At 36.5% G+C, this 27,360-nt stretch overlaps 4 protein-coding genes across 8 annotated transcripts in view; 2 read left to right on the top strand and 2 right to left on the bottom strand.

Moving 5' to 3' along the window:
- Positions 1 to 2,140, bottom strand: part of LOC110767026 (disease resistance protein RML1A-like) — a 5,648-nt gene extending 3,508 nt beyond the window's left edge. Inside the window, exons 1-2 of the mRNA XM_088249761.1 lie at positions 1,032 to 2,140; positions 2 to 776 (exon numbers count right to left, since the gene is read on the bottom strand). Coding sequence (XP_088105887.1) covers positions 2 to 776; positions 1,032 to 1,552 — 1,296 coding nt within the window. The 5' untranslated portion in view covers positions 1,553 to 2,140. The remainder of the gene's footprint in view (position 1; positions 777 to 1,031) is intronic.
- Positions 2,141 to 4,176: 2,036 nt separating this feature from the next.
- On the top strand, positions 4,177 to 9,672 carry LOC110767049 (putative alkaline/neutral invertase D). Of its 3 annotated transcripts, XM_021970474.2 has the most exons (6): positions 4,177 to 4,415; positions 5,101 to 5,604; positions 5,873 to 6,304; positions 7,887 to 8,445; positions 9,173 to 9,497; positions 9,591 to 9,672. In XM_021970474.2, exons 2-5 carry the CDS (start codon positions 5,218 to 5,220, stop codon positions 9,466 to 9,468), a joined length of 1,674 nt encoding a protein of 557 aa, XP_021826166.1. In that variant the 5' UTR covers positions 4,177 to 4,415; positions 5,101 to 5,217; the 3' UTR covers positions 9,469 to 9,497; positions 9,591 to 9,672. The 3 variants fall into 3 exon arrangements, with proteins under 3 accessions (XP_021826166.1, XP_021826165.1, XP_088102617.1); XM_021970473.2 differs by having other exon boundaries at positions 4,179 to 4,415; positions 9,173 to 9,672; XM_088246491.1 differs by lacking the exon at positions 4,177 to 4,415 and adding an exon at positions 4,446 to 4,468 and having other exon boundaries at positions 9,173 to 9,672.
- A 1,310-nt stretch (positions 9,673 to 10,982) lies between these two features.
- Positions 10,983 to 20,897, bottom strand: LOC110767077 (D-isomer specific 2-hydroxyacid dehydrogenase family protein). 3 transcript variants are annotated; one of them, XM_088246775.1, is made up of 10 exons: positions 20,693 to 20,897; positions 19,982 to 20,135; positions 19,396 to 19,540; positions 19,176 to 19,303; positions 17,266 to 17,337; positions 15,219 to 15,345; positions 15,005 to 15,126; positions 13,641 to 13,682; positions 12,044 to 12,256; positions 10,983 to 11,282 (listed from the first exon to the last, which is right to left on the bottom strand). In XM_088246775.1, exons 1-10 carry the CDS (start codon positions 20,749 to 20,751, stop codon positions 11,214 to 11,216), a joined length of 1,131 nt encoding a protein of 376 aa, XP_088102901.1. In that variant the 5' UTR covers positions 20,752 to 20,897; the 3' UTR covers positions 10,983 to 11,213. The 3 variants fall into 3 exon arrangements, with proteins under 3 accessions (XP_088102901.1, XP_021826199.1, XP_088102902.1); XM_021970507.2 differs by having other exon boundaries at positions 19,982 to 20,120; positions 20,693 to 20,896; XM_088246776.1 differs by having other exon boundaries at positions 15,005 to 15,120; positions 20,693 to 20,895.
- A 2,736-nt stretch (positions 20,898 to 23,633) lies between these two features.
- On the top strand, positions 23,634 to 26,968 carry LOC110767096 (F-box protein At3g07870). The gene is made up of 2 exons (XM_021970533.2): positions 23,634 to 23,806; positions 25,446 to 26,968. The coding sequence occupies exon 2, from the start codon at positions 25,471 to 25,473 to the stop codon at positions 26,734 to 26,736; it is 1,266 nt and encodes a 421-aa protein (XP_021826225.2). The 5' UTR covers positions 23,634 to 23,806; positions 25,446 to 25,470; the 3' UTR covers positions 26,737 to 26,968.
- The last annotated feature ends 392 nt before the right edge of the window (positions 26,969 to 27,360 follow it).

Genomic DNA, 27,360 nt, shown 5'->3' with positions numbered 1-27,360 from the left:
TCTGCAATTTCTCCAAATGGCTTTCCCACTCCGCTGTGGATCTTTTAATCAAAAAAGACCCTACAACTTCAAGTGCTAGTGGCAAGCCTCGACAGTAACGAATTACACGTTTTGAGAGGTCAAGATATTCTTGATTAGGATAACCACTTTCGAAGGCATGCCTACTAAAGAGCTCTAGAGCTTCTTTTTCATCCATTGCTTGAGCCATATATGTGCTATCCACTCCAACTTGGTCTAGCAAATGTTGATTTCTTGTTGTTATAACAATTCTACTTCCAGGACCAAACCAATCACGAGCTCTAGCTATTGCTTTTAGTTGCTGTACATCATCTGCATCGTCAATTATGACAAGTGCTCTTTTACAGCAAAGTTTTTCTCTTATCATATCGATCCCTATAGCAACAGAGCCAACCTTTATGGGGTCCTTGCTTTTCAAGATATCATTTAGAAGTTGTTCTTGCAAACCAACCAGACCATAAATGGGTTGGTGTGCAATTACTTCCCTCACGTTTGCAAGGAAACTCCTACCCTCAAAGATACGTTCAAATTTGTTATAAACGGTTTTGGCAAGCGTTGTTTTTCCAATGCCGCCCATCCCCAAAATACCGATCATGCGAACAACATCCTTAGAACCTGATTTTTCAATATCTAAGTGATCACTCAAAACCTTCAGCCGAGAAGTAATTCCAACAAGGTGTTCGATGTCTAATTGGTATTTGCTGTACAACTGCTTATTAACCACCCCAAGAATTTTGTCGATAAACTTTGCTTCATGCCTGGCAATTAAACAAAGAAGCAGAACTATGAATCATTGAATCCCTAACTTAATAATTTGGATGTGGATTTAACATCAAATGTTAAATGGATCTTACATTATCAAGTAAGAAAGAATGGATAGTTAAAATAAAACCAAACCAAACCAAACCAAACTAAAAAAGAAAACACAGTTGGAAAAACAAAAACAAAAACAAAAAGGACAGATAACATTTTTAAGGAGATGATAATAAAAGGAACAAGAAATTAGTAATTACCCACTGTCAGCATTTTTAAGATCTTCCCCACACAAATCTGCTGCTTGACTGAGAGCATTTCTCCATCGTTGTACCTTTTCTTTCTCATGTTTGCCCGCTTCATGTTTCTCAAATGCTAGAGCAAAACTACCAGTTTGTTTCCGGACATCTGAAGCCTCAACATTATAGAACAATGGAATAACCTGTTGCCCCAATTTTTCTCTACACTCCATGATCTTCACCAGCTCGTCAAGACACCAACTGGAATCTGCATAACTCTTGGAGAAGACAATTATGGAGATCATGGACCCGTCGATTGCCTGCTCCAGTTGGGTTTTTATAAATTCTGCTCTTTTTAGCTCGTTGTCGTCAAGAAAGGCGCTGATTCCGGCATGAGATAATGCGGCGTGGAGGTGGCCTGTGAAGCCCTTGCGTGTGTCTTCACCTCTGAAGCTCAAGAACACTTGGTACTTCCAAAGTTTTGATGAAGAGGTGGATGGTGAGGATGAAGAGGATGCTTTATGGGCTTTCCTGGCATCCATTAATTGATACTGGAGGAGCTATCGGTTCAGATCAGACCAACTGCAAATTATGTGTTGTAGCAGTTTGTGTGTTGTAGCAGAAGCAACAGAACCAAAAGTCCCTGCTACGTTCCTGCCAACACGTCATGGACGCGGAGAGAGGCCGAGAGAGCGTGGAAGATCAGTGTGGACAGAGGGTATTTTTCTGGAAGCAACCAAAACCAGGGGTCACTTTCTGTGGCTGCTGGCTACACGATCTGCTGGACGGCTAAGATTGAAGGTCAGGAAAATGCAAGGAATCTTAGGGGAAAGAGGCATGAAAAGAGCGAGAAGAGACGAGCGCAATGTCCAATCAAAAAAGAAAAAGAGAAGAAGAAGAAAAACACAAGTCTAGTACTCAGGCCCACCTCTCCAGCTTTAAACTAGTTATCTATTCAGTTTAACTTTCACACAAGCATGGGACTTCTGCACATATTAGAGCACTTCCACCACACGGACCCAGCCCGGGCAGGAGAGGGCCTAGGCCCTGCGAGGACGTTCCAGCGCGCAACAGCAAGCCCGGGCAAGGCGTGGAGCCCACCAACCCGAGAAAGCCCATGGGGAGAAATGGCCCGAGCTGTGGCGTCAGCGTAATAATTCAAATTCATATGGCACCTTGGTAGTCATCCTAAACCAAAAAAAATATATATATTATTATGTCTACATATCCTTTGCAAAGGTTTGCAAGTCATCCTTCTAGCAGAAATATAAAACAAAAAAGATGTACCTTTCCCTACTCGGGTGGGCTAAATGTTATTTTGGGTTGAAAAAGAAGAAAAGTCAGCTAGCTCTAATTAGTTCCTTGCTGGGTCCGTTCCTGAGCAGAAGTTGAGAGGGAAAGGGAAGGTCTGGGAGGGTAAAGAAGGGAGGGAATAGGAGGAGGAGATGGAAAGTCACCGACCCCGAAGAGGACGACGGTTGAAACTTTTTTTTTCCCTCTAGTTGGGTATATTGGTTTTTGGGTTTTAAAATGCAATAAAATATTGTATAACACACCGCATGTATCACGATTCATGCTTCATGACGAGGACAACTGATAAGATAAGCAAGGTGGGATTTGGAGTTGGAGTGGCCCATTTATTTATTAAACCACTTTGTGAGGTTGCTTGTTTATAATAATAGTAATTTGGAGTTGGAGTGTCCCATTTTTCAGGGTTAAATACTTTTTTAGCCATTGAATTTTACACGAAAATTCAATTTAATTATTGAGAAAAAAATGTATCCAAATTAGTTATTGCATTTCCCAAGTTTACAATTTATAGAAATTCTATTATCTTTCGTTAAGTGTAGTTTTTATTTCTATTTTTTCAAGAAGCACCTGGAGTTTTCTTCCACTAACTGCACCTAACGGATGATAACAAAAAATCTATAAATTGTACACTTTGGGAAACATAGTGATTAATTTGGCTAATTTTTTTTGAATGATGAAATTGAATTTTCATATAAAACCCATTAATAGAAAAGATATTTAACCCATAATAATAAGATTACAACCCGTGCCCCTCCTACCAGGGCTTATCACGCATAGGCTGGAAGCATTGACCAATAATAAAAAATTGTCAAATATGGAGGCAAAAGGCAAATCTGAGAGAGATCAGCTGTCCCTTTATGGCTTTTTCTTTATTAAAAAAAATGACTCGAGGCAAGAAAATAATTAAATCAGAGTTGTTTTTCCCAAAAGTTGCATTGAATAAAATGCAATCCGAAACCCAACGAACATGTATTAAATATTTTTGTCAATATCCAACAACCAGCCTCACCTACTCCACCACACACTAAATAGGCAAAAATTTATTTTTGGTCTTGTAATTTGTCGATTTTATCATTATGATTTATGTTGTAATTTTGTTAAATTTATGTTTCTAGTTTCAATTTGGAGCAATTAAAGAGCAAATTTCAATTTTTATCAGATTCTTCTAGATTCCATTAAGTTTTGACCATGTGTCCCTCACATGGAGGGGTATTTCAATTCGCTCAAATCATTCGACGGTAAAACACAAGCTGAAGCTCTTCTCATTTACTTTAAAATGATTTTTGGGGTTTAGGGTTGCATCTTTAGGTTAAAATTTAGGAGAATCGGGAGAAATTTGCCTTAAGTGGATCAAAAGGCTTTTCAATGGAATTGCAAAGAATTTCGAAATAAATTGAAACGTGTCCATTAGTTGCTTCGAATTGAAAACTATAAGAATAAATTTGAAAAAATTGAAAACTACAATGGTAAATTATACAAAATTAAAACTATAGAGACCAAAGTAATAAAACCGGCATACTATAAGGATAAAAAATGATTCTTTGCCCAATGAATATTAAGTGGGAAATGAATTTTTGTAAATTAAATTAAATTGACTTACGCACAGGCAGTGGAGGAGAAAGAGAACACCAACCAACGGAAAATCCAATGTTGGGGTCATACATACAATGACAGAACTGTGTCGTTTTGTCCATGTCAGCAAATCGCTCGTGCTCTCTCACTGGCTATTCACGGTCAACTCACTCTCTCTCTCTTCCCTTCTTTATTTATTTATTTATTTATCATTTTTCCTTTTTCCTTTTTTGGAGTGAAAAATGAAAAATGGGTTTTGGGTTGGCCTTTGGTTTGGTCCGTTGCTTGCTGCTCTCTTTCAGCTCTCGAACTATAAATAGGAGGAGTTAACCAAAATGCTCTTTTTTTCTCTTCTTCTTCTCTCTCTTCTGTTCAGCATATTGCTATACAGTGGCGACGACAATATCATATTATTATTGTCTCATCTCCGACCAACTTCCGGCGAAATAGCCGGCGATCGGCCGATCAGACTGCCGAAGACTCTCCTCCGCCATTTACTCTCTCTCTCTCTCTCTCTCTGAGGTTCAAGCTCTTGAACCCTTCGACTCCCTCTCTCTCCTTAATTTTTTTTTTTGGTATGTTTTGACTGAGAAGGTTCAGATCTGGTTTTTATTGTACGAATTCGTCGATTTCCTCCATTGCTTTTTGTAAAAGCTTGCTGTTTTGAAATGGCCGCTAATTCTGGTTTATCTTGATCTACCATTGTTATGATTATTTATTAGTATTTAATTATTTAATTATCATTATTTATACACACAAAACGTTACATTTGTTAAATTTTCCCTGCAGCTGAATCTGTCAGAGACTCTGTTGTTGCTGGTTTCGCAATTGTAACTCTTTGTTTGGTTCAAAAAGATTTTCTGCTTCATTGCATACGTTTGTTTACAGATTTTTTTTTGTCTTAATATAATTTTTTCCGGTAAAAAATCATCCTCCAAATCCATTCACTCAATTAGTAACCGTAGTAAATTAGTAATAATTAATTTCCCAATTAAAAGTTAACTCGCTGTAAAAGTCAATATTTATCCTAATAATCTTCACCTCTTAATTACTGCAGCTTTAATTTTTCCTCTCTCTCTCTCTCTCTCTCTCTCTCTGTATTTATTTTTCCTAACATTTTTCCATGTGAATTGTGTGCTCTTTTTTTTGGGGAAGTGAGTTGTATTGTAGGGACCAACTTTTGTCTAATAAATAAATTGTTTGGTAGGAGTGGAACACAACACACAAGTTCAGATCTGTTGGGAGGTGAAAGAAGAAGAAGAAGCGATTTGGTTTGGTTTGGCTGAGCGATTGAAGAAGAAGAAGGAAGAAGGAAGAAGAAGAAATGGAAGGGGCCAAAGAGTTTGGACTAAGAAATGTGAGCTCGCATTGCTCCATTTCGGACATGGACGACTACGACCTCTCACGCCTTCTCGACAAGCCGAGGCTCAACATTGAGAGGCAGAGGTCCTTCGACGAGAGGTCACTGAGTGAGCTCTCCATTGGCCTCACCAGAGCCGGCTTGGACAACATTGATAGCACCTACTCCCCCGGTGGAAGGTCTGGTTTCGACACTCCCGCTTCCTCCGCTCGCAACTCGTTCGAGCCGCATCCAATGGTTGCCGAGGCATGGGAAGCTCTCCGCCGCTCTTTGGTCTTCTTTCGCAGCCAGCCGGTGGGCACCATTGCCGCATATGACCATGCCTCTGAGGAAGTTTTGAACTATGATCAGGTCAACTTTTCGCAATTTACAAAACCATTGCTTGCTTTTCATTTTCAATTTCACTTTGTGTGAGCTAATGCAAATACCCATTGCTTGGAATATTGATTCTGCAGTTTGGAGAAATAAACAGTTATTGTTTACAAGAGAATTATCCAGTCCCATACATGATCTCTGTCTCTCTTTTTTTCGTTTGAATTTGGCATAAGCTTTCATAGAACATAATTGCACCTGTGGTGGAAGTCAAAATAATCTAAAACATGATTCTTGTTGTGTTTAGGTTTTCGTACGGGATTTTGTACCAAGTGCTCTGGCTTTTCTAATGAATGGTGAGCCTGAGATAGTTAAGAACTTCCTCTTGAAGACCCTGCAGCTCCAAGGGTGGGAAAAAAGAATAGATCGGTTCAAGCTCGGGGAAGGTGCAATGCCAGCAAGCTTCAAAGTTCTTCATGACCCTATCCGGAAATCAGATACTATCGTTGCAGATTTTGGTGAGAGTGCAATTGGGCGAGTTGCTCCTGTTGACTCTGGTTTCTGGTGGATTATACTGCTCCGTGCATATACAAAGTCAACGGGAGATTTGACTCTGGCAGAAACTGAAGATTGTCAAAAGGGAATGAGGCTTATATTGACTCTATGTCTATCAGAAGGTTTTGACACATTCCCGACTTTGCTTTGTGCTGATGGATGCTCTATGATTGATCGTAGAATGGTAAGTTTCACTTCTTTTTCACAGGCATCTCTTGTTTGATGAAGAAGTTTTATTGTTAACTGATATAAGAAGTAGCTTGAGAAGCCATATAAAGCTTTCATAAGGTCATTAAACTTCAAATTTCTGGCCCTAATCATTTTACTATTTCGTAAAGTGTTTACTACAAGGCTTTCGTAAGTTCTCTGTTTAAATGTGGTTGGATTTCAAAGGAAAGTGCGTACTATGTAGTTATCATATTACCCTCAGTTCTTATGTTTAATATTCCAATTATAAAAAAGTAATATGGGATACTTCAAATTTACATGTAATGGTTGACAAGTTGAGTTCTGTTGATAATATAGATATATGTTGGTCTGGTGGTAAACATTCAATGACTAATTTGTTGTGCCACAGAGGAAAATCTCATCAATAGGCATGCATTATAACAGGCCGTCATCTTGTTGGTCCCTAGGATCAATATCTTTGTTGTAGTTATTTATTCTTGCCTTCTGTATTTGAAGATAACACCGATTGCTGCATTCACATTGACTTAAGTTGCTCTTAACTTATCAGTGCTCAAACATACAATGAAGTTTGTAATTAGTTAATCTTGTTTTATTGCTACTTATTAGCATATTTCCTCATGTTCCTTAAGAAACTAAGGCACACAAGGGCACTTGAGTAAAGGATGGGTAATGCCTTATCCACTGACATTCATGGACGGGGAACCTGATATTCTCCATCAGAGTTGTGTGGCATTTTGTTATTGTTTTCTTTTGGCCGTAAGCTTTTATTCTGATTATGTGCATTTTGTTGAATATTTGCAGAAAATGTTCTGCAATTTCCCAGCACCTATTCAAAACATCCTTTCTTAGTCCTCGTATATGTGAATTGTGAACTCCAATCAACCTTTGAAATCTTCAATTACAGTTTACTTCCCAATCATTCAGATTTCTCAGAAAGACACCACTTCAACTAAGCAATGTTTCGTCTATATCCATACAATTATGTTATGATACATCCTTGCTAGCCACCTAAGTTAACAAACCTGGAAAGAATCCTTAAGAGCATCTCCATGCCACTGGCCATACCAAAACATTCTCGTTTCGCTTCCCCCTCCTTTAAAACTGAGAACTGAGAGAAACACTTTACCTGTTTCTACTATCTTTGCATAAATCCCACCCATAATAGCATCAAATAGGATAAGTAGTCCCAATAGATGAAGGTTGAGAAGCTCATATGGGAATTGTTATGGCAAGGCCAAGGAGAGGGGAAATAAGTGCAGTTGGTGAAGTGGGAGTTAGTGGAAAAATCTAGGGGTAAAGTAGGTTTACTGGAATACCTGCAGTTTCTTGACACTGATGAAAAAAAACAAGCAGAGAGTTATAGAAAGTTGACTAATAAGGAAAAAGGAATAAGAGGAGAAATTGTTAGCGAGTAGTATTATGTTCCACTGTTGATGTGTTCTTGTATGTTAATTTTGTGGTATGTCGCTTATTTTTAAGTCTTATGTCTGTCTGATGACATGAATTTTTTATATTATGATTTAAAGATCATATCTTATTTTACATGTTATTTATGAATAGTTCATTTTCTTTTCCAGGGAATATATGGTTATCCTATTGAAATACAAGCTCTTTTCTTTATGGCATTGAGATGTGCTTTGGCATTGCTGAAACCTGATGCAGAAGGAAAAGAATTTATAGAGAGAATTGTGAAGCGTTTACATGCCTTAAGTTACCACATGCGAGGTTACTTCTGGCTTGATTTTCAACAACTAAATGACATATACCGTTACAAGACTGAAGAGTACTCGCACACTGCGGTAAATAAGTTCAATGTCATTCCTGATTCCATCCCAGATTGGGTTTTTGATTTCATGCCATGCCGTGGTGGTTACTTTATTGGCAATGTCAGTCCTGCAAGAATGGATTTCCGATGGTTTGCTTTAGGTAACTGTGTTGCAATTCTATCTTCTCTTGCAACCCCAGAGCAATCAGTGGCTATAATGGATCTTATTGAATCTCGCTGGGAAGAGTTGGTGGGAGAAATGCCATTAAAAATATGTTATCCAGCAATAGAAAGCCATGAGTGGCGAATCGTAACTGGTTGTGATCCCAAGAATACCAGATGGAGTTACCATAATGGAGGGTCTTGGCCAGGTTTGTCCCTCTTCTCATGAAGATTCTATGTTATTGCTTTGTGTGCAAATCAAAATTCAACATGAAAAGTTGGGATGGTCAAATTATAACATTAGCAATCAAATTGCGGATTATAGGTTGGTTTCTTGGTTTTCTGTGGAATTTTGTACGTCCTCGCAGACAGCTTCAGAAATCACCAGGAACAAATTGATTGTTGCCTAAGATTCTGAGCCATAATACAAATTAATTTGGGTTATGCTGTTCTGTCTTGCAGTCCTATGTTAATGCCATATAATTGAGGTCTTTGCTCATCATGCTCCCTTCACTACTAATACCCCCTGTCATTTCTCCCTTCCCTTCTATTCTAACATCTTTAAACTGATGCATTTCAAGTCTTTCTTGTACTTGACCAAAGAGTGTTTATCCTTGTTGGGTGCCTTCTGCATCTTATTTCAAGGGTAAACCTCTTATTTTCGTGAAGGAAATGCTGTCGGAATGCTGTATTGTCATTCATTCATCTGAAGCACTATATCATTAGATATCTACTTTGATTTTTTTTTTCTTTCTAATAGTTTAATCTCTTATTTTCCATTTACATTATATTAACCTCATGGGTTTATGAACTTCTTTTTTAGATTCTTTTATTTCTTCCAGTGTACATTGTTTTGAAAGATTATATATGATGTTTCTCAACCACCTTTTGTTTTTTTGTTGGAAAACGTCATTTTTCTCTTTATTACCTGTACAGTGCTTTTATGGATGTTAACGGCTGCTTGCATTAAGACGGGACGACCACAAATTGCAAGACGGGCGATTGAGCTGGCTGAGAGTCGTCTGCTAAAAGATGCTTGGCCAGAATATTACGATGGGAAACTAGGGAGATATATTGGCAAACAGGCAAGGAAGTACCAAACATGGTCGATAGCAGGATATCTGGTTGCAAAGATGTTGCTAGAGGATCCGTCGCACTTGGGGATGATTTCACTGGAAGAGGACAAGCAAATGAAGCCAGTGATTAAGAGATCATCGTCTTGGACTTGCTGAGACGCCAAAAAAGCTAGAGAAAATAGCAGGTAAAAGAGAAAAAGAGGAAAAACAAAAAGCGAGAGATACTTGGTTATTTCATTGCTACACCATTCATTCTTCGGGGGTTTCTGTTCTTGTAGGTTTGATGGACAATATGGTTTTGTGTACAATAGCATCTGCTGAGACTGCTTTTTGTTTTTCAATAAAAGATACATTTCGCCCTTTCTGTTTCAAATACTGATGGTATTTTGCAACTGCTATGCCGCTAAAGAAGAATTAATAAGCTCCAGACAGGATGGGATGGTGAAGCTAGAGTTTGGGAAGTCTGGATTTTATTGAATATGGATGGACAATTTCAATCATATCAGTTATTATTTTTCGTATCAATTGACTTTTAATTTGTGTGCAATTTTCTGTGTCTATTTATCTTTTTGGATATTTTCGACAAGATAAGGGCTTTCAAACTTACAATTTAAGGAGCCAAAAATTTACGTGTTTTTGCAACTACGTTTCGAGAAAAGAAAAAAAGAAGGGTATATATGGAACTCATATTATTTTTTATTCTGTATGTGTTAGTAAACTTACGGGAGTGTGCCAATACGCTAACGAAAGAAATTCAAGAGTAGAAACTTTTTCTACTCTTGGTATTGAAAGTGAAAGTGAAGGTAGTAAAAAAAAAGGTAACTTTTTCCCAGATGATGATGATCTTTTACTGCTAAAGTGGACTTCATTAGTGAAATAACTTTTGGAAAGGAATAATGTGAAAGTGAAAATGAGAAAGACATCTTGTTTGATGAGTACTTCAAGGATAAAGAGAGATGTAGGACTCTTGCTTAAGACCCATAAAGAGCGTTCTTCAACTTATACACATTTGGGATGACATGGTTGTTCCACATAGACCGGTACCTGTCCTTGAAGAATTCCATTTAGTAAGGCAATTTTGACATTCATTTGATGGAATTTCAACTTTCAATATCAAGCAAAAGCAAGAAAAAGTTTAACGTTTTCTAACCTTGCAACATGGGCAAAGGTTTCATTAAAGTCAATGTTTAATTGCGAATATCCATGAGCAACAACCCTATCCTTGTTCCTGACAGTGTTCCATTTTTCATCTATCTTGTTTTTAAGCGTCTGGAAACTGATTTTGATTTTGTACGAGAGAGTTTATAGTGCTGTATTCCTTCATCATTGTTCAGATCTCAAACCGGGTACCTCAGTTGATAGAGTGGGGTTAGCTTGGTTAGAGTTAGCTAGGTTCTAAGCTTGTATTTCTAAATCAGAGATGAGATTTTGTTTTTTGAGAGAACCTCGACGGGATGAGGAAAACTCAAAGATGAGATTAGGTGTTAAGTACTCAATACACATACCGAGGTTACTTCACTGTTTTGTAAGCAGAGAATATTATTTTGGAAGTAGAGAAGATATCAGTTCTTTATTCTTCCTTGATCCTCAATTCTCTCTGAGTTTATCTTTGAACTTCATACACGATAAGATAGCAAACTACTGGTGATTCTAGAACTAAACATATAATATATAAAAAGTGCGTCAAGATAAATTGTCATCATGAAAGAGCATTGACAACGTTTGAGGGATGTTTCCAGGAAAGAACAATGTCAATGGAGTTCCATTTTTATTCATCCTACACAGATTCCAACTGCATAACATAATAACGGAGACCACGGGACAACATCACTCCAATTTGTTCTTCCTATGACAATTATATATACGCCAACAGAAATTATATAAAGCACTGTAACAATCATTCAGTTGACAAACTCAATTCCAGTCAAAGGCCTCCCTTCATGGAGTTGAATGGCGACATCACCAACGACCTGTATTTGTTGAGTTGGCAAAGAAGCATAAAGGTCAAAATCCAACCGACTAACAGGAAGAGAGAGAGAGAGAGAGAGAGAGAGAGAAACTCCTTGCAAATTGTTTGATAGCCTAATTGTGCCATAAGAATTGGATTCGAAGAAAACCAGAATCTTCGACAATTGCAAACTACATACAGAAAGTTCCTAGATATATTTATGTTCACTACTCCTACACCCTAAGAAGCATGATTGATTGAACTTAAAAAATTGGCAATAATAAGAACAACTGCAAACAAAAATAGTAGCCCTCCTGATCTTAATAGGGCCTGCATTTTGCCATCTCAGATGTCCGAGGTAAAAGCATTAATTTCTCACCTTCCAGGGCTCAAACGATGGCATCTTCATAAGTATTATGAAGTAAGTTTTAAAAGAATTACCAAAGATGCAAAAACAACTCCGACACCATGTGCGAAAGTGGGTTTGTTTATATCTCAAAAGCTAAGTACAGCTCTAGTGATTAGAGAGAGGGAGAGTAATGGCCTATTTGCTTCATCATATTAGCATTGAACCTGGTCACTGACTCCTAAAAGTTGCACAAAGCAAAATTGTATGCCTTCAAGAGTGTAATCCAAACCAAATCCAAGGATCTAGTATATTTGACGAGAATCATGCTGTCGTACATACCTAATTTAGGCATAGTCATAAAGTAATTGTTTGACTAGTTTTATTTACTTTCTGATTTATTTCAAGTACAGTTTGATTATTTACTGTTATCTTACCTTGGCCATGGATCTGTAAGAATACTCTGTAACTCCTGCCACATGAGGTGTGATGAGAACATTGCTGAACTTCAAAATTGGATCATCAGGATCAAAAGGCTCCGTCCAAGCAACATCAATCCCTAAGCCACCTAAGTGGCCAGACTCTAAGTAATACGAAACAGCTTCATAGTCCAGGAGACCCCCTCGGGCAATATTTACCAAAAGGGAACCCTGGAAAAAAGAAAAAAAAGAAACATGAGGATAAACACCAAGAAATCAAGGGCAAGAGCAGAAGTTAATGGAAAGCACCTTTTCCAATCTTATACATCCTGCTTAACATTTACAGTTTTCTTATGACCAATCCTTGTAAATCACTGTACCTTTTTTTTAGACGTGATCATACTTAAAATTCCAACATTTTCGCCAAGGCATACCCTAGTTAATTTTATCAATAAAATCCTTTGCATCCACCTCTGTGAAGCAACTTTTCAAACCACTTGACAGAAAATTTCATTAAACAACGAATTCTTATGAAAAAAACAAGTTCAACTTCATCTTTTTGTAGTTTTCTTTTTCTTTTGTAAGTAAAAAAACAAATGTATTGAAAACAAGCCAAGGGAATGCAAACAAGAATATAAGCTGGATAGCAGTGTCTAAAAGTGTAATGAACAAACGAATACCCTAACAAAGAGTGAAAATCAAGCTCCTTTTGGACCACTCAAAAAGCAATCTCAACAATTGGGCCTTGGGCCCCAAGCCTAACATAGACTATTCAAGTTGATCCTTTCATCAGGTCGTCTTTCTATTTCTCACAAGCCTCAAACACCCATAATGCTTAAAGGAGCCACCTTCCAAGCTCAACTAATCTCTACAGCTCAGATGTTCAAGAAATCAAGAGCAAGAGAACATGCAGTCCTTCCATTTCAACAATTTGAGTATTCAATATTCTCAACAAGCCACCTTATGTGTGGTTGCAGGGTTGCAGCTACACCAATTCGAGCTCAAGATCTCTTGTTCTGGTACCATGCGAAGGTTAGAGCATCCACCCAAACCAATTGGCAATGAGTGGGGAGACTCAGATCTTATGTATTGTGAAGCAATACTTAGAATTCCCGATGTAGGACTTATATTCTCAACATATATTTGTATGGATAACACAATATAGGTGACATGAGTGCATGCTGCTTCCACTCAATAGTTGCAAAAGCTTAAGCTATTAGGATTTGGTCAGCAATTACTCTATTTTCTAACACATTCTTACATGAAGGCAATCACACCCTTCCAAAGGCTGCCAGAAATTCTACCAATCATTTGTCCATATTGAAAAAATAACATGATCCTTGATATAGGCTACTAGGCATACCCGAACATAGACCACGACCAATTAATTCATTAAGACCAGACTCTGGTTAGCTGCATCAGGCCAATAAAATCTAGTTCTATATAAGTTCAGTGGGAGGCCTGCTATGGCATCAGGAAGGAATCTATATACTACAGATGTATGGGTTTGTATGCTCATGTTTACACACCTACACATAATGCATTTCGCGAATATGATTTTGTCATTGCAAACAAAATTGTCTCTCAGTCAAATTACTGTGCATTAAAATCAAACCTTTCTCATCGAAGATATAAATGGCTTGTTTACGACGCCAACCTGAAAGACAAAATATACAAAAGTAGGAATCAGACAACTGAGTATCATTGAATTTTCTGTACAGGAATTGAATTCAGGTTGATTTCTATGTCAGACAACACAGTAGCAATTTATTTAATCTAATTTGACGAATTCTTGATATCTAACTAAGAACAAAAATAATATTTTATGTTTAGGTACATCATACATAAGTTAGATCGAGGCAAATTACCAATATCTGACTCAAATAAAGGACATTAAGACTCAGCTATGTCTATTCTACTATAAAAAGATAAAAGAACAGAGAAAATATTTGAGGAGAGAGAGAGAGAGATATATATATATATATATATATAAATGAAGAATAGGGAAAAGAAGAGAGGTTGAGGAAGATAATAAAGAAAAATTAAATACGAGGTTTAGAGAGGAGGAAACAGAATCAGATGGAGAAAAAGATGATCCAGTCATCAAACTTTTTGGACTGGAAACTTATTTAGTGACCATAATGAGGAACCCACTGTGGAAGGCAAAACAACTAAGGAAGACCTCAAGCCATTTAATGATCCTATCACTGAAACTTTCTAAACTATTAACTTATCATTCTTAATGAATTCAACTATGAGTCCGAAAATGAAGCATCTTTGCTGACGGCTGTGCTTTTTCCAAAACAAGAAGGGATATTGGTTGAAGCTCCAAGTTCGCACATGCTCTTACTGTAATGTTACAAAACTTCAGGTCAACTATTAGAGAATGTTAAATAATACAAGAAAAAAAAAATTGTACCTCAGACATAAGCGAGCTTAGAAATTGGGTTTACTCTATTTAGGTTTTATTTATTAGACATAGATTTTACAGGGGTTTATTTATTTTGGAGACTTTAGCATATTGATTGGTAACAAAGAATCGAGTTCACCCTCCTTGCCCCCTCCTTGCCTCTCCCTCCTTAATCTCTTTTTTCTGTCTGTCTTCTCTTCCTCAACCTCTGTTCTATCATTTCCATCTTTTTCCTCTGTTCTTATCGGTATTCGATCGTTTACTTTTTTCTATTCCATCTATTTCTCTCTCAATCTCTCTCTGTCCCACATAAATTAGTATCAGAGAATGTCCATATCAAACTGTCCAGAATTTGGAGTTCACATGAATGTAGTAGTGAAGACTGACACTACTAATGTAGACTCCTTACAAAAAACAAAAAGAAAAAAAAAAATCTTCAAGAATTTGTTATTTCAGCATGTTCATGTTTTGAGATAATTATGAATAGTGCCGGAGTAAGTGCAAGTGCAACACAAACAGTAATCATCAATTGCAGAAAGTATATGTATAAGAATGACTAAGGATCTTACAGTGTCACTGTTTAAACACAAGCAACAAACAACAATGTCCGCTTTACTTGCAAACTTGTGGATATCTTCATGGCCGCCCTTCTCATCAACAAAATCATTGACGGGACCATTTTGAACTGAAACTTATGAACATATAACATGAACCGCAATGCATAGGACCTTTCTTTTATATTATCAAAATTCATCATTCTATCTAATGCATGTCCTTACATACCATTTGATAGGCAAGAAACTAGTGAATGTGTGGCCCAACTCCGTTTCGTGGCAATAATTTTCACACCAAACGGTCTCAAGCGCTTTGCCAGGTCGATTCCAATATTTCCAAATCCTAAAATGAAGACCTGCATGCATCAACAAGAAATCCAAATTCTAAAAACTGTGTTAAACATGACACAGCAGCAACATTTTGAAACTAGCACAACTAGTACATCAACTTATTATTATTATTATTTTGGTAACAATTGCAACGCTGACCATAAGATTTACAGAAAATTATCATATTTATAGCATGTCCTAATTCTTTCTTAATGAGGATATTATGTTTATAATTGCAATCAAGCAAGGAAAAATTATGGACTTTTTTTTTGTCAACAGACAATAAAGCAGGAGCACCAATATTATCAGTCCATCTCACAAAAGATTGCCATTAGCTGGAACAATGGAATTTCCCAATTGCTTGTTAGCATCAAATTTTTTTCTGACACTCTTTTTCTTGTCTTTTGTGGATAGTTATTATTGATGCAGGAGCATTTAAGAAAAATTAACCAAACAGCCCCATTAAGTCAAGATCAGACCCTATTATCATCCTAGTCTATATTTAAACCAGAAACGTCTCTTTTTATTTATCCCTGCGTTTCATAGTTAGTGTACAGCGATCTTAAGTCAAAAGCTTATGGCTGCAGGGGTTCACAATACCAAATTTTCCATCACCTTGAAATTGCTCACAGAAGACCTGAATTAATAGAGCAGATGACAGTTAACAGTGAAGATCTTGAGAGTTGAATTGGGTATAGGATAGGATTATTTATTTTCATAAAATTTTATACCACAAGTAGTAAGTGGCGGCCTTGAATGTGTGGTTTTAATTTTGTATGCTTTCCTGCACTGGAAACTGTTTATACCATAGCTGACCCAGCAGATTATGACGACAAACCTACCGAAGACCAAATAGGAGAACTTACCAAAGATGCTGGTGCCACATTGGCAAGCCTTGATGACCAGCCCCGCGCAAGTGGTCAGTCATACATCGGTAGGCTACACACCTACCTAGCCTACCGATCGGCACACATTGCGCCACTATCTTCAAGGCACTCGCGTTTGGCAGGCTCACACTTGCCATGCTGCCGAAGGACATTTCTGTCCGAAACAATGACACATGGTCAGCACCTCCTCATAGGACAAAAGTCCCAACCAGGGCATAAGGAAACAGTAATTTTGCACGTGTACCGTTATTCTGCCGAATTACCTACTTATGAATACTTGTGCTAACTTAAGCATAAGAGTATGTTCGGGAGGTATGCCAAGGTCTCACCTATCTACTCTTCCATCTTGCAGAAAAATTTCAGCCTAGCCGAAGGGTCCCAATGACTGAGGGCACGGCGACTTGAAGTTGGACCAGTTTTTGTCATCAAGAGAAGCAATCTCATTAGAATGTCCATTTAGCAATTAAGGTACTGCAGGACATTAGTCATAAAGCTCCAAGGCCTGATGGTAATGACTTATATGAAACCATTCATGAACTTTTTCAATCTGGTTCTTTTTCCTGAAATTCTTTATGCTTCTTCGATTGCTCTCATATCAAAGAAGTCAGGTGGGTCTGACAGTACATATTATAATTAGGGATCAGTTCAGGTAGCTTGTATTTTTGCTATTTCCTCTAGGAAACTAATTTTTGTCGTTATACAAAGTACAACGTCAACAAACTTCAAATCCATTCAAGTTTTATGTTTATTGAGTTATTTAGACTTTTCGATTGATACAGCTCACTCTTCAACTTTCATGCAATGTCAATGCCATTAAACTTAACCTCTCCAGATCTTTTAATCTGCAAAGTGTTTACACTTTCACAAAGAAGAGCATACTTGGAAGTAGAATAATAAGAGCAAAAATAAAAACACAAGAAACTGCAATACTGCACTATGGGAATATTTTGTCAAGAAGTGCCTAAAAACAAAACAAAACAAAACAACACAAAAAAACAAAAAAAGCAGGAGGGAATGAGGGAGGGAGGGAGGGAGGGAGGGAGAGAGAGAGAGAGTCACTGTTTTTCCAAGTAGTGTGTCACCAATTGGGTCTCCAACCTTTCTCTGCTTTATAGCAATTTGCATCTCATTCTACAGTTGCAAAAAAAATTAGAGACGAATGAGCACACAAAAATATTCACAACTAAATTCAAGAGAATTAATGAATTATCATTTTGATAGGGAACAAAAACTTTATTAAATTAAGTAAAAGATAAATTACAGGAAACGCCAGAAATATTGCAACATATACATGACTAGCAGGCTAGCACCTCATAAATCACAACCAATTAAGATGAATATGAACAGAAGGGTATCCCTAGTATGACAGGGTGAATTTCAAGAAATTTTCTCTATTCAAGTTCTACCTAAATATTAAATTTCAAGAAATAGTATGAGAAGATGTAAGGAAGCAAGACAACACATCAATGCATTATGATTCAGAGATAACCAATATAAATAGGGGAACAAAGATTGGAAAGATAAATCACCATACCAAACATCTTTTCCAAAACTGAATTTTAACCCCATTTCCTAGCAGAAAATTAGCTGATACTAAGGAGAATAGCTAGGGCATTACCACTATTGCTTCCCAAATCCTTAAACAAGGGTTACTCCAAACAATCACAACCCAAACCCCTTCCTAAGCACAACAATTTCCTTTCTCAATGTTGATACCCACCATTAACTTTTGACATTTTCAAATCTGAGACTAACCCCAAATATGGAATATTTATAACCAAATTAAAATATATGTATATATATATCGTCCTTTGGTCTTCGGCCACCAGTATATCAACCAAATACATGCATATATATATATTGTTGTCCTTTCCCAAAGTAAAAAAGACTGTGTCATCTACAAACTGCGAATGAGATACTTGTTTTCACTCCCTCCCCACAACTAAACCCTTAATCAAGGTAAAATTTCTAACACTCATGAACAAACTACTTCAGAGATCACCCTGTATGAGACCCTTAGAATTTTAAATCCATCCCTACCACTAATAGTAAATGAAACAAAAGTTGAACTCAAGCATCCACTCCTCCCCTTCCTCCATTACTTTTAACACCTTTCCTTTCAAACAAACAATTTAGAGAACCGCAATCACCATGACCACTTTTGTAAACCAATTTTAATCACCACTCCCTCCTTATTTTTTTAAACTAGATATTATTGAACCACTTCACATAAAGAAAATGTCTAAATATGTCTACCCCTTCTTGAATGCCAAAGCCAAACACTGATTTGGGGTGTAGCTAGTTACACTATACACACAGAAAAGTGAAGGAGTTAGGAAGCCTAGTGACATATCCCTCTAAGTACTAAATCATAAAATTTGGAGTTGGATTATTGTTTGTGATAAAGTGACTTGTGACATTATCCAAACGAGGAGGCCTAACTGAAGTCTAACCAGTGTTGGGCATAATATTGTCTTAAGGCCATAGTGTCAAACACTAGCCTCAACAAAGTAAATTTTTTCTACAATTTTTCTGCCTCTCTTACTTGGGTATTTGTTGTATGTCGTAGAATTTTGATCTTTCAATTACACGTTTATTTGAGTTTTGTTTTTTACAAATTAATGTAGCAATATTACATCTATTTTTCTAACATTTAGTCCTGGTAGGCTAAGGTTTTTCCTGTGCTTCAGTGGACAGTTTGGCCACTATATAAGCTGTACACTATAGTTGTACCCCTTTTTAAAAATAAAAAAATCTATATAGCATATTAGTAAGAAGTTGGTTTTTCATAAAGAGCGATGACCATATCCAAATGTGAGGCTACTTGGGTGGTCATAAATTGAAAGGAGTAGGACACGAACAAAAGCATTCAACACTACAATACCTAGGAGTAAAAAAAAATTGGCATATCATAAAGGCTTTAAAAAAAGAAGATAAAAAAAAAAGTTGATTGTAAAAACTTAACATACTTGCTTTCGTAAAAGGCCCAGCATGAGATAAATCGCCATTTCTGCACATGATGCTGCGTTTCCAGTTACATGACTCGGAATCCTAGCGACTTTGATTCCAAACTTAGTTGCAGAATCAATGTCAACCCCTTCAGTAAATCATATACAAATTGTAAGCAAATATACACATAAGATATCCCAAACGCTCTATTTATAACAATTTGATAGACATAAGAAGTACCTTCCAGGCCAACACCATACTGCATTATAAGCTTCATCTTTTCTGCACGAGAGAGAAGATTTGAATCGAACTTCATGGTTTTCACTATACAGATATTATAATTTTGGATAACACCAGGCACGTCATCAAGGGGAACATCATCTACCTATGATAATCAAACTTGAAATACTCAATGTGACATGAATAGGAAGGAGCGTTGGAAATACATAATGGAACATGCATAGGAAGGACCACTGGATAGAGATAGATAGATTAGAAATGTGATGCAGAAGCAACAGCGTGGTTAGAAAATAAAAAGACTATTTGAAAACCAGTAAACATGTTAGTCGAAGTTTGTCAGTGATGCTTTTTTGGTCGAAAGAACAATGTCAATGGTAATCAAAAGAGTTGGTCCATTTATGTCATTTTCAAATGTCATTCAAGAGCCAATCAATTTTCAAATGACATTAAAGAGTAAGTCAAACAATCAATCAAAGAGTTTAAACTGTGCATCAGGTATTGAAAGGCTTCTAACTTTTAGAGTGTTTTAGTGTACAAGGAAGGGTACCGATCCCAAATAGAGAGAAAATGCAGAAAATCAAGGAACCTGGACAAAGGGGTACTCCTGCAAATATTCTCTTGTGTAGGTATGAGAAGCAGGAAAATGTGGCCCACAAAAGAGAACACGGGTAATTTTCTTCTCATCGTTGTCAACCATTCTCTCAACCTTCCCCAAGATATTTGCACTGCAGGACATTAGAATAAACAAAAATGCCAATATGAGAATCTGTTGAACTGAAGCAAAATATAATCCGAGAGACATATAATGAAATCTAAATTTTGGATTAATGATTTGATAGGTGACTTGAAAGAGAACAAAGCAAACAAAGTGCAACACAGAAAGTCAAGCATCAAATGAGAACCAAAATTTAACCAAAACTATCAAAAATACCACATTTCCTATAAGGTCTTTATCTTCTGAAGGTGGTTAAAAACATGGAAGAGGGCCAGACCAACATCCAAAAGATCAAAATAAAAAGTTCTTTTAAAAAAAGCCCAGGAATACAAAGTAGCAATCATGCAAGGATAGCTCAGTTGCAACCAACAAGACACAGAATGATAATGTACTCAATTTTCAAACAGAAAAAAATGGGAGATAAAGAACAATGAAGACATAAACTCTATCTCAGTCAGTCTACTAGATATTCATAATGCACCCACCACTGATACATCAAAAATTGCTTGCAGAAATGTTGCAGAAGAAGGAGAAGAAGAAGGGAAAGGTATGTTAGGAAGAAGAAGAAGAAGAAGAAATTACCGATGATATGTGCTGGTTCGACTAATGGCCTTTGCCAAGAGCCTCAATCTCAAAACCATTAAATTGAGAAAGGGCAGGCTCGATGACGTGGCTGCCTGCTCCTGCTTCACGGACTCGCACAACAGAACAGTCACTCAGCTGCGTTTCTTTTTCAGTAAAATGGACCGACTAGCTCTTTGTTTCGATATTTCTCATCTCACCTGTTGCTTCCGATATAAAGAAATTATTTTTTTGTTTTTAGTCTGGTTGGGTGTCTCAAATAACTTTATTTTATTGATATTTTTGTTTGTAGTCTTGCGGATTTTATTTTAACCATCCGAATCGTTTTTGTAAAAAATTTTGGATTTTCTATGTAGGTTACTTAATATTCGGAAATATTAAAGGTAGATCCTTGGGGCCTGTTTGGTATTCAATTTGAATCCAACCTTTTAAACTCAAAAACAGAATTTGAGTCCAAAACAAAGAAAAGTTTTCTTAGAAAACCTATTTGGTAGCTCTATTTTTTAAAACTCAAACTCAAGAACAACTAAAAAACATCCCAATTATTAAAAACAAAAAATATATATTTTTTCAATTTTTTTTCTAGCGACCCACAAGTTTTCAAATTTTTAAGATTTGAAAACAATTTTCAAGTTGCATATCAAACAAGTTTTTGAATCTTAAAATTATATTTAAGAACTCCTTATTTTTAAGAAAAATCAAAGTTTTTGAGTTCCCTATTTGAATAGAATATCAAACGCCCCCTTAAGACCATCTCCAACCATATTAGGGCTAAACTCAAATTCTCACCCTCCAAAATATAACTATTCATGTATTTTTAGGACTCAAAATTTTTTTTCCTCCAACCTTGCAGACTCATAATTTGAGTCCGCAACTTTATTAAATTGTTTAAGAATGATTAACCCTTAAATTTTTTTTCTCATTAATTTTTCTTGACATTATTTTTGTTTCAACATTCATGATTTAATTTTCTAAACATTTTAACCTAAAAAAATTAAAATTCCAAAACATAATAGAATTTAACTTTTAACAACAACAAAACAAAACAACATATCAGATTTTTTGAAAATATAGCAGTTGTCCATCAATAATGAAATGTGAATCTACTTTTTCGCACAAAGTTGCTGCCCAAACAGAAATTGTCAGCGGGCCCAGCCATTTTGGTCAGCACGTGGGCTCCCTTCCAGCTAGGAAAAAATAAAAAAGTGCAGATTTTGGGCCCACAAAATTATCAGTCCAGGCAATAGAGGGACTGGAATTCCACCCAAGATTTGAGATTTCTCAAATTTTCACCCTTCAAAATACATGGGTTGGAGAAGTTTTTTGGACTCAAAACTCAAAATTTGAGTTTCCACCCCTTGGGTTGGAGATGGTCTAACATTCTCGCTTACCTAAAGACCTAAAAATGAGGTCCTATAAGGTCCTCTTTAATAACGGCCCTCATATTAATCTAGTGACACTCATAATCAATAATCTTATCTCTTCTTCATACTCCTTGTCTTACTCGAACACTCTTTTTTTTTAAAAAAAAAAAGGAAAAAATAAGGCATACATGCTTCGTCTTCCAGCTTCTCGCGATCTTTGGCAGCCTGCAACTTCTTTGATGCTACATTTCGCGTCTTCTTTCTTCTATGTGCGACCTTGGGCCAAGTGTTTCTTTTCATTCTCGTGGCTCAATTTCTTGATAACGTATCCTTATCTAGCTTTCTTCTTCGCATCTACTGCTTGATCTTCTTCGTCTCTTGGTGCGTTTAATTTGAGGCTTTTCTTTGTGTCTATTTAATTTGTGAATTGGTCTTTTTTTAAATTACTAATTCTGTTAATTGAAGTTGGTTTGGGAGTTTAGGAATTTTTTATATATAGAATCAATCTTTAGTCCTTGAGTTGCTTCCTTAGCTCTGATAGTTTAGGGGGGCCATTTTCAGGCGCAAAGCCTCCGGTTCCAGCTCTATCTTATGGTCCATCGGCCTTCTCGGTGTAAGGGTCTTCAACACTCAGGCATGACATCCTCAAAATCTCTTGTCAGGATCGTGGAACTATCGCTCGAGAAGTAAGCTGCTCCTTGTTTGGTCATAAAGATAATCGTTCTTATTAGGTCAGGGGTGGCCGACCAGGGGGTTACCTGCAATTGGTAATGGCATAACCAGAAGAGGGGTAGGGGGACAAGGTTACACGCTGGGTAGCGCAACACATCTATTTTGCAATGGAAAATGGTTTTATAAAAACAATTTAAAACCTAGGGGTATTCAAGTAATTTTTGAAACTTCAAGGGATGTTAGTATAAATAACTCATCAAATTATTGAATTAAGACTCTAAATTCATCTCCTATTTTTTTTTTATAAAATAACGATAGTATTTTATTGATAAGAGAAAGAAAAACAGTACAAAGCAACTAAGGTACCGAATATAGATACAACTTTTTCAGGGACCAAATACAACAACAAGACAAAGAAAGATGGAGAAAGATTTTCTTCCATTAATTTTTTTTAAATATATATTATTTTTTTAATTTTTATTTAATAAATATATAATTTTAACATTTTAATTGATTTTAGGGACATTTTTAATTGATTAATTAAACTAATTTTTTTTTTTTTTCATATCACGTGACATTATATGATTGGGTTTATGTAACATATTTATTGCCATGTTAGTTGTTAACGACAAGAATGACCGTATATAAGAAAGTTGTAGGAAAATAAACTTTGTGTATGCAACAAAGATGAAAAAAACTTTTCATGTATTAAAAGACTGAAACTCGGTAAATGTTATGGTAGCAGTAAAGTGAAAATTACCTTAATTATATTAGATTGAAATCAAATTCGGACTGAAATCCGACCCGTTTATGAGTTGCTGAGTAGACCGGGAAAAACGACAGAAGCAATTGGAAGGAGGGCCCGGCCGAATAAATAAAAAGTAAAAACAAGAAAGAGTGACTGATTGAGAGACAAACAAAGTCGAAGCCCCAGCAACAAAACAATGGGTCGTCGCTTGGGTAACAACGGAGCCCTTTCTTGGTCGCACTCTCTTCACAAAAGTCTTGCACGCTCAGAAAACGTTTTACTTTCTCAGTCTTCACATCGCATAGAGACGACAACCGCTCTCCTCATCAGGTACACTACATGCTCTCTGCTTCGTCAACTCTTTTGATCATTCCATTTTCACTTCGTTTAGGAAATTATTTTATGTTTTTGGTTGTGGGTTTTTTCTATTTTTACTAAATTGCTCTTGAATTTTCCCTTTGCTAGAGATTTTCGGGATATTGTGAGAAATGAATTACATATTCTTTGCTAATGAATCTATTTGATCATGAAAACCTGTCATATGAGCTTTGAGACTAGTAGTATGCAAAGTTAAGGCTAAGCGTATTGATTTCTTTTGGGCCAATTGACACCATTAAAATGGATGATAGGATGAGCATGCTCCAAAATGATCAGAGCATATATCAAGGTCTTTTCTCTTTTTTTTTTCTTTTTTTTCTTTTTTTTTCCCCTCTCCCTTCTAGTTGAGTGTTAGTTATGTTATAATTGTTTGCCCGGTTTTGGAAACAAAACAATCACATAAATGGAAGATTGTTTTATTAGAAGCCAATTTTGTCAATTATGCCAGAGCATATGATCTAAAAGTTCCATCAATTCAATTGCTTGAAGTGATGCATTCATAGGAGATTGTAATGCCAGAATTTAAGAAGATAAGGAGGAAGGGGCGATTACATTATGGGATAGAGTGTATTTTTGGCTCCTTCATGGGTTTTTTGGTAGATGTAGAATTTAGAGATATTCCGGTTTTCTTTCTTATTTCCTGTGATTGTTTGTGGTAAGAAAAGATAAATTTCAGTTTTAGGCTTTTATCCTAATGTTCCTGTGTCATTGGACTTCTTATCCTCTGCTGGATGTTTCCTCTGTACTATTTGACTTGTTCTAGTAAAGCAATCTTTTCCATTGAAAAAAAAAATATCCGAAGCTTATAGCAGGACATTGATCATGAATGAAAGTTGTTTAGATCCCTTACCTAGGCACTCTTGAGGAACATAGGTTAGTAGATGTAGTCTTACAAGACTAAACTTGGACTAAGGGACTACATAAGTTTCCTTCACTTTGAACTTTAATTAAAATAGGTGATCAACCAGACCTTCTGTTTAAGGGTTCATGGTGACTTGATTTATTGATTTACATTAGGCGATCATGTACATGCACAAAATTTTCACATGCTGTTGCATCCTAAGCTAGACTCATAGAAGGAGCCCTAGGATATTTGCTGGTTTAAGATTCGTACATTGAATTTTAACAGTTAGGCTTCTTCCTTTCTCCTCACATGTAGACCCTACTTACTAGTGAAGTATGTAGAGGATCAATTTCCACAGACATACAAGAGATAGGGATGCTGAGCAGGGAGTGGAAAATATGTACATAAGTGATATCATACTGGTAATCGAATCTGTTTCAAGGGGACGAGATAAGCAGGCACTTATAAAAATAAATGAAATAAATAAGGGCGGGCTAGAAAATAACTTTTTGTTTATGTTTGTGTGTGGACCATTATATGCACCTAAAAGAGCATGAACCAAAGTGAAGAACTGGTAACGGTTCCCTTTTGTAAACAAAAAGTAGTTTTAACACATAATATCTTCTATTACTTAGTCATTTGATACTTTCCTGAAAGCTGCCAAGTGCTGTGTATCCTCCTCTTGCTTCTTTAATTCTTTCTTTATTTCAAAATGGATTGTTTATAATGTCATCATTGCATCTATAGGTGTTAAGAGCTTCTAAAAGGCACGATGGCAAAATCACTAGGAAGCAAGAATGTTGGCTTATTAAGGTTAGTGGAGGAGAGATCATTGACCAAGAAAATAGAGGAAGAGAAAAAACATAAGCGAGAAAAACAAGTTCCTTATCTCCATAAAGATTGTATCTCAAATATCCTTGTGCGACTTCCTCTTGACTCTCTTCAAAGGTCAAGGTTTGTTTGCAAACCTTGGTATAACATAATTAAAAACCCCAAATTCATTGATGCTCATCTCCATCGCTCTGAATCTGTTTTGATCTTTCTATCACCATTTCCAAATGAAAGTCTATACCCTTTTTCTATGGCTTCTGTACCAAAAGAGATGCCAAACACTGTTTCAGTTGAATTAAATCTTCTTCAGCCAAAGCCTATCCCCATTTTCAACCACACAACCATAAACGCTACAAGGTTTTCTGTCCAGTTTCTGGAATTTAAAAATGATAAGAGCAAGATAGGAGAGTACAGTTTAAGCTGCTCTGGCAATATTAGAGCCACCTGTAACGGTCTAATTCTGCTTGATAACAAATTGAAGAAAGGAGGACTAGTAGTCATGAATCCTGTGACTAGGAAGCTGATTGCACTTCCGCTGGGTACTTTATCTAGTCCACATGATGAGTCCTATGGTTTTGCATTGATTGATTCTACTGGTGAATATAAAGTAGTCCACTTGTTTCGGGATGAGTTGAGGTATGTCAGCTGTGAGATTTTGAGTCTTCGGACAAAAGCATGGAGAGAAGTCAATGGTCCTTCATTTGGGTTCTTTAATAGGTTTGTAGATGGACCTATTTCAGCAATTGGAGGTCTGCACTGGATTCCTCAAGTTGACCGTAGCGAATACATAGTGTCTATTGAAGTCGATAAGGAGAAGTTTCACCAAATTCCACTCCCAAGAAGTAGCAGAACTCATGATAGGATTGTTGAAATGGGTGGCGTTTTGGGTCTTGTCGTTCATGAGGATGTGAACCATATTGACATTTGGATCTTGAAGGGTTTCTATGGAGAAGTCTGGATGAAGTATCACAGTATCACCGTGGGTTCCATAATAGACATGGTTCCCCTTTTTAGTTTAAGAATCAAGGGCGACATTATTTTCAAGCGAGACGAAGATGGTTCCTTTTATGTTTATGACTTCCAACATCAAGAGATGAGAAAGGTTGAGATGGTAGAAGGATGTATCCCGAGGTCTTCTACAACATACCTGCCTCATGTCAACAGCCTTGTTTCATGGATGGAAGTAAATCTGGACATGTGTGATTGATTTGCAGCAATGGAACGGATAAAATATAATTATCAGTCGAAACTTGAATGTGTTTTATATATACCTTTTGGTTTACCAGTGTTGCTATATAAGTCATGTATATATCTTTGTTTGTATGTCTTTTCGTCCCAATTCTTTTGGGCATAGATGATAAAGTAGTACATGCTTACTTAGAAAGACTGAGGCATATTATTTGCACCAAGGAATGAGATTCATTTATGCTTTTGGTTTACCAGTGTATAAATCAGTTGAAACGAATGAGATTCATTTATTCTTTTCCATTTTCAGAAAGACCGAGGCATATTATTGCACCAAGGAAGTAAAGAACAACAGTGCCTACAAAGGAAGTCAAGCAATCCAATTCCCAGTATTTAGAAATTTCTTAAGCATGCATATTCTTAGTGCCCGAAAGGTCTTAAGCATAAGAAGGCCAATTATTCACCCAAAACCATTGTAAGAAGAGAGTTCGATTTTCCCATTAATGTAGAAATGTTTAATAAGAATTATTTGTTGGAGAACAATCAGAAAATTCACCAAATAACAGCATAAAACAAAATTAAATATATTCTATATATCAACAAATCAAATTGATACACCAGATACAACAGTACAATTAAATAGAAA

The sequence above is a fragment of the Prunus avium genome, chromosome 1, assembly GCF_965620075.1.
Source record: "Prunus avium chromosome 1, drPruAviu1.hap1.1, whole genome shotgun sequence".
In the NCBI taxonomy this organism is placed as follows: domain Eukaryota; kingdom Viridiplantae; phylum Streptophyta; class Magnoliopsida; order Rosales; family Rosaceae; genus Prunus; species Prunus avium.
Note: the sequence above shows the minus strand (reverse complement) of the source record. Positions and strands in the feature narration are given on the sequence as shown.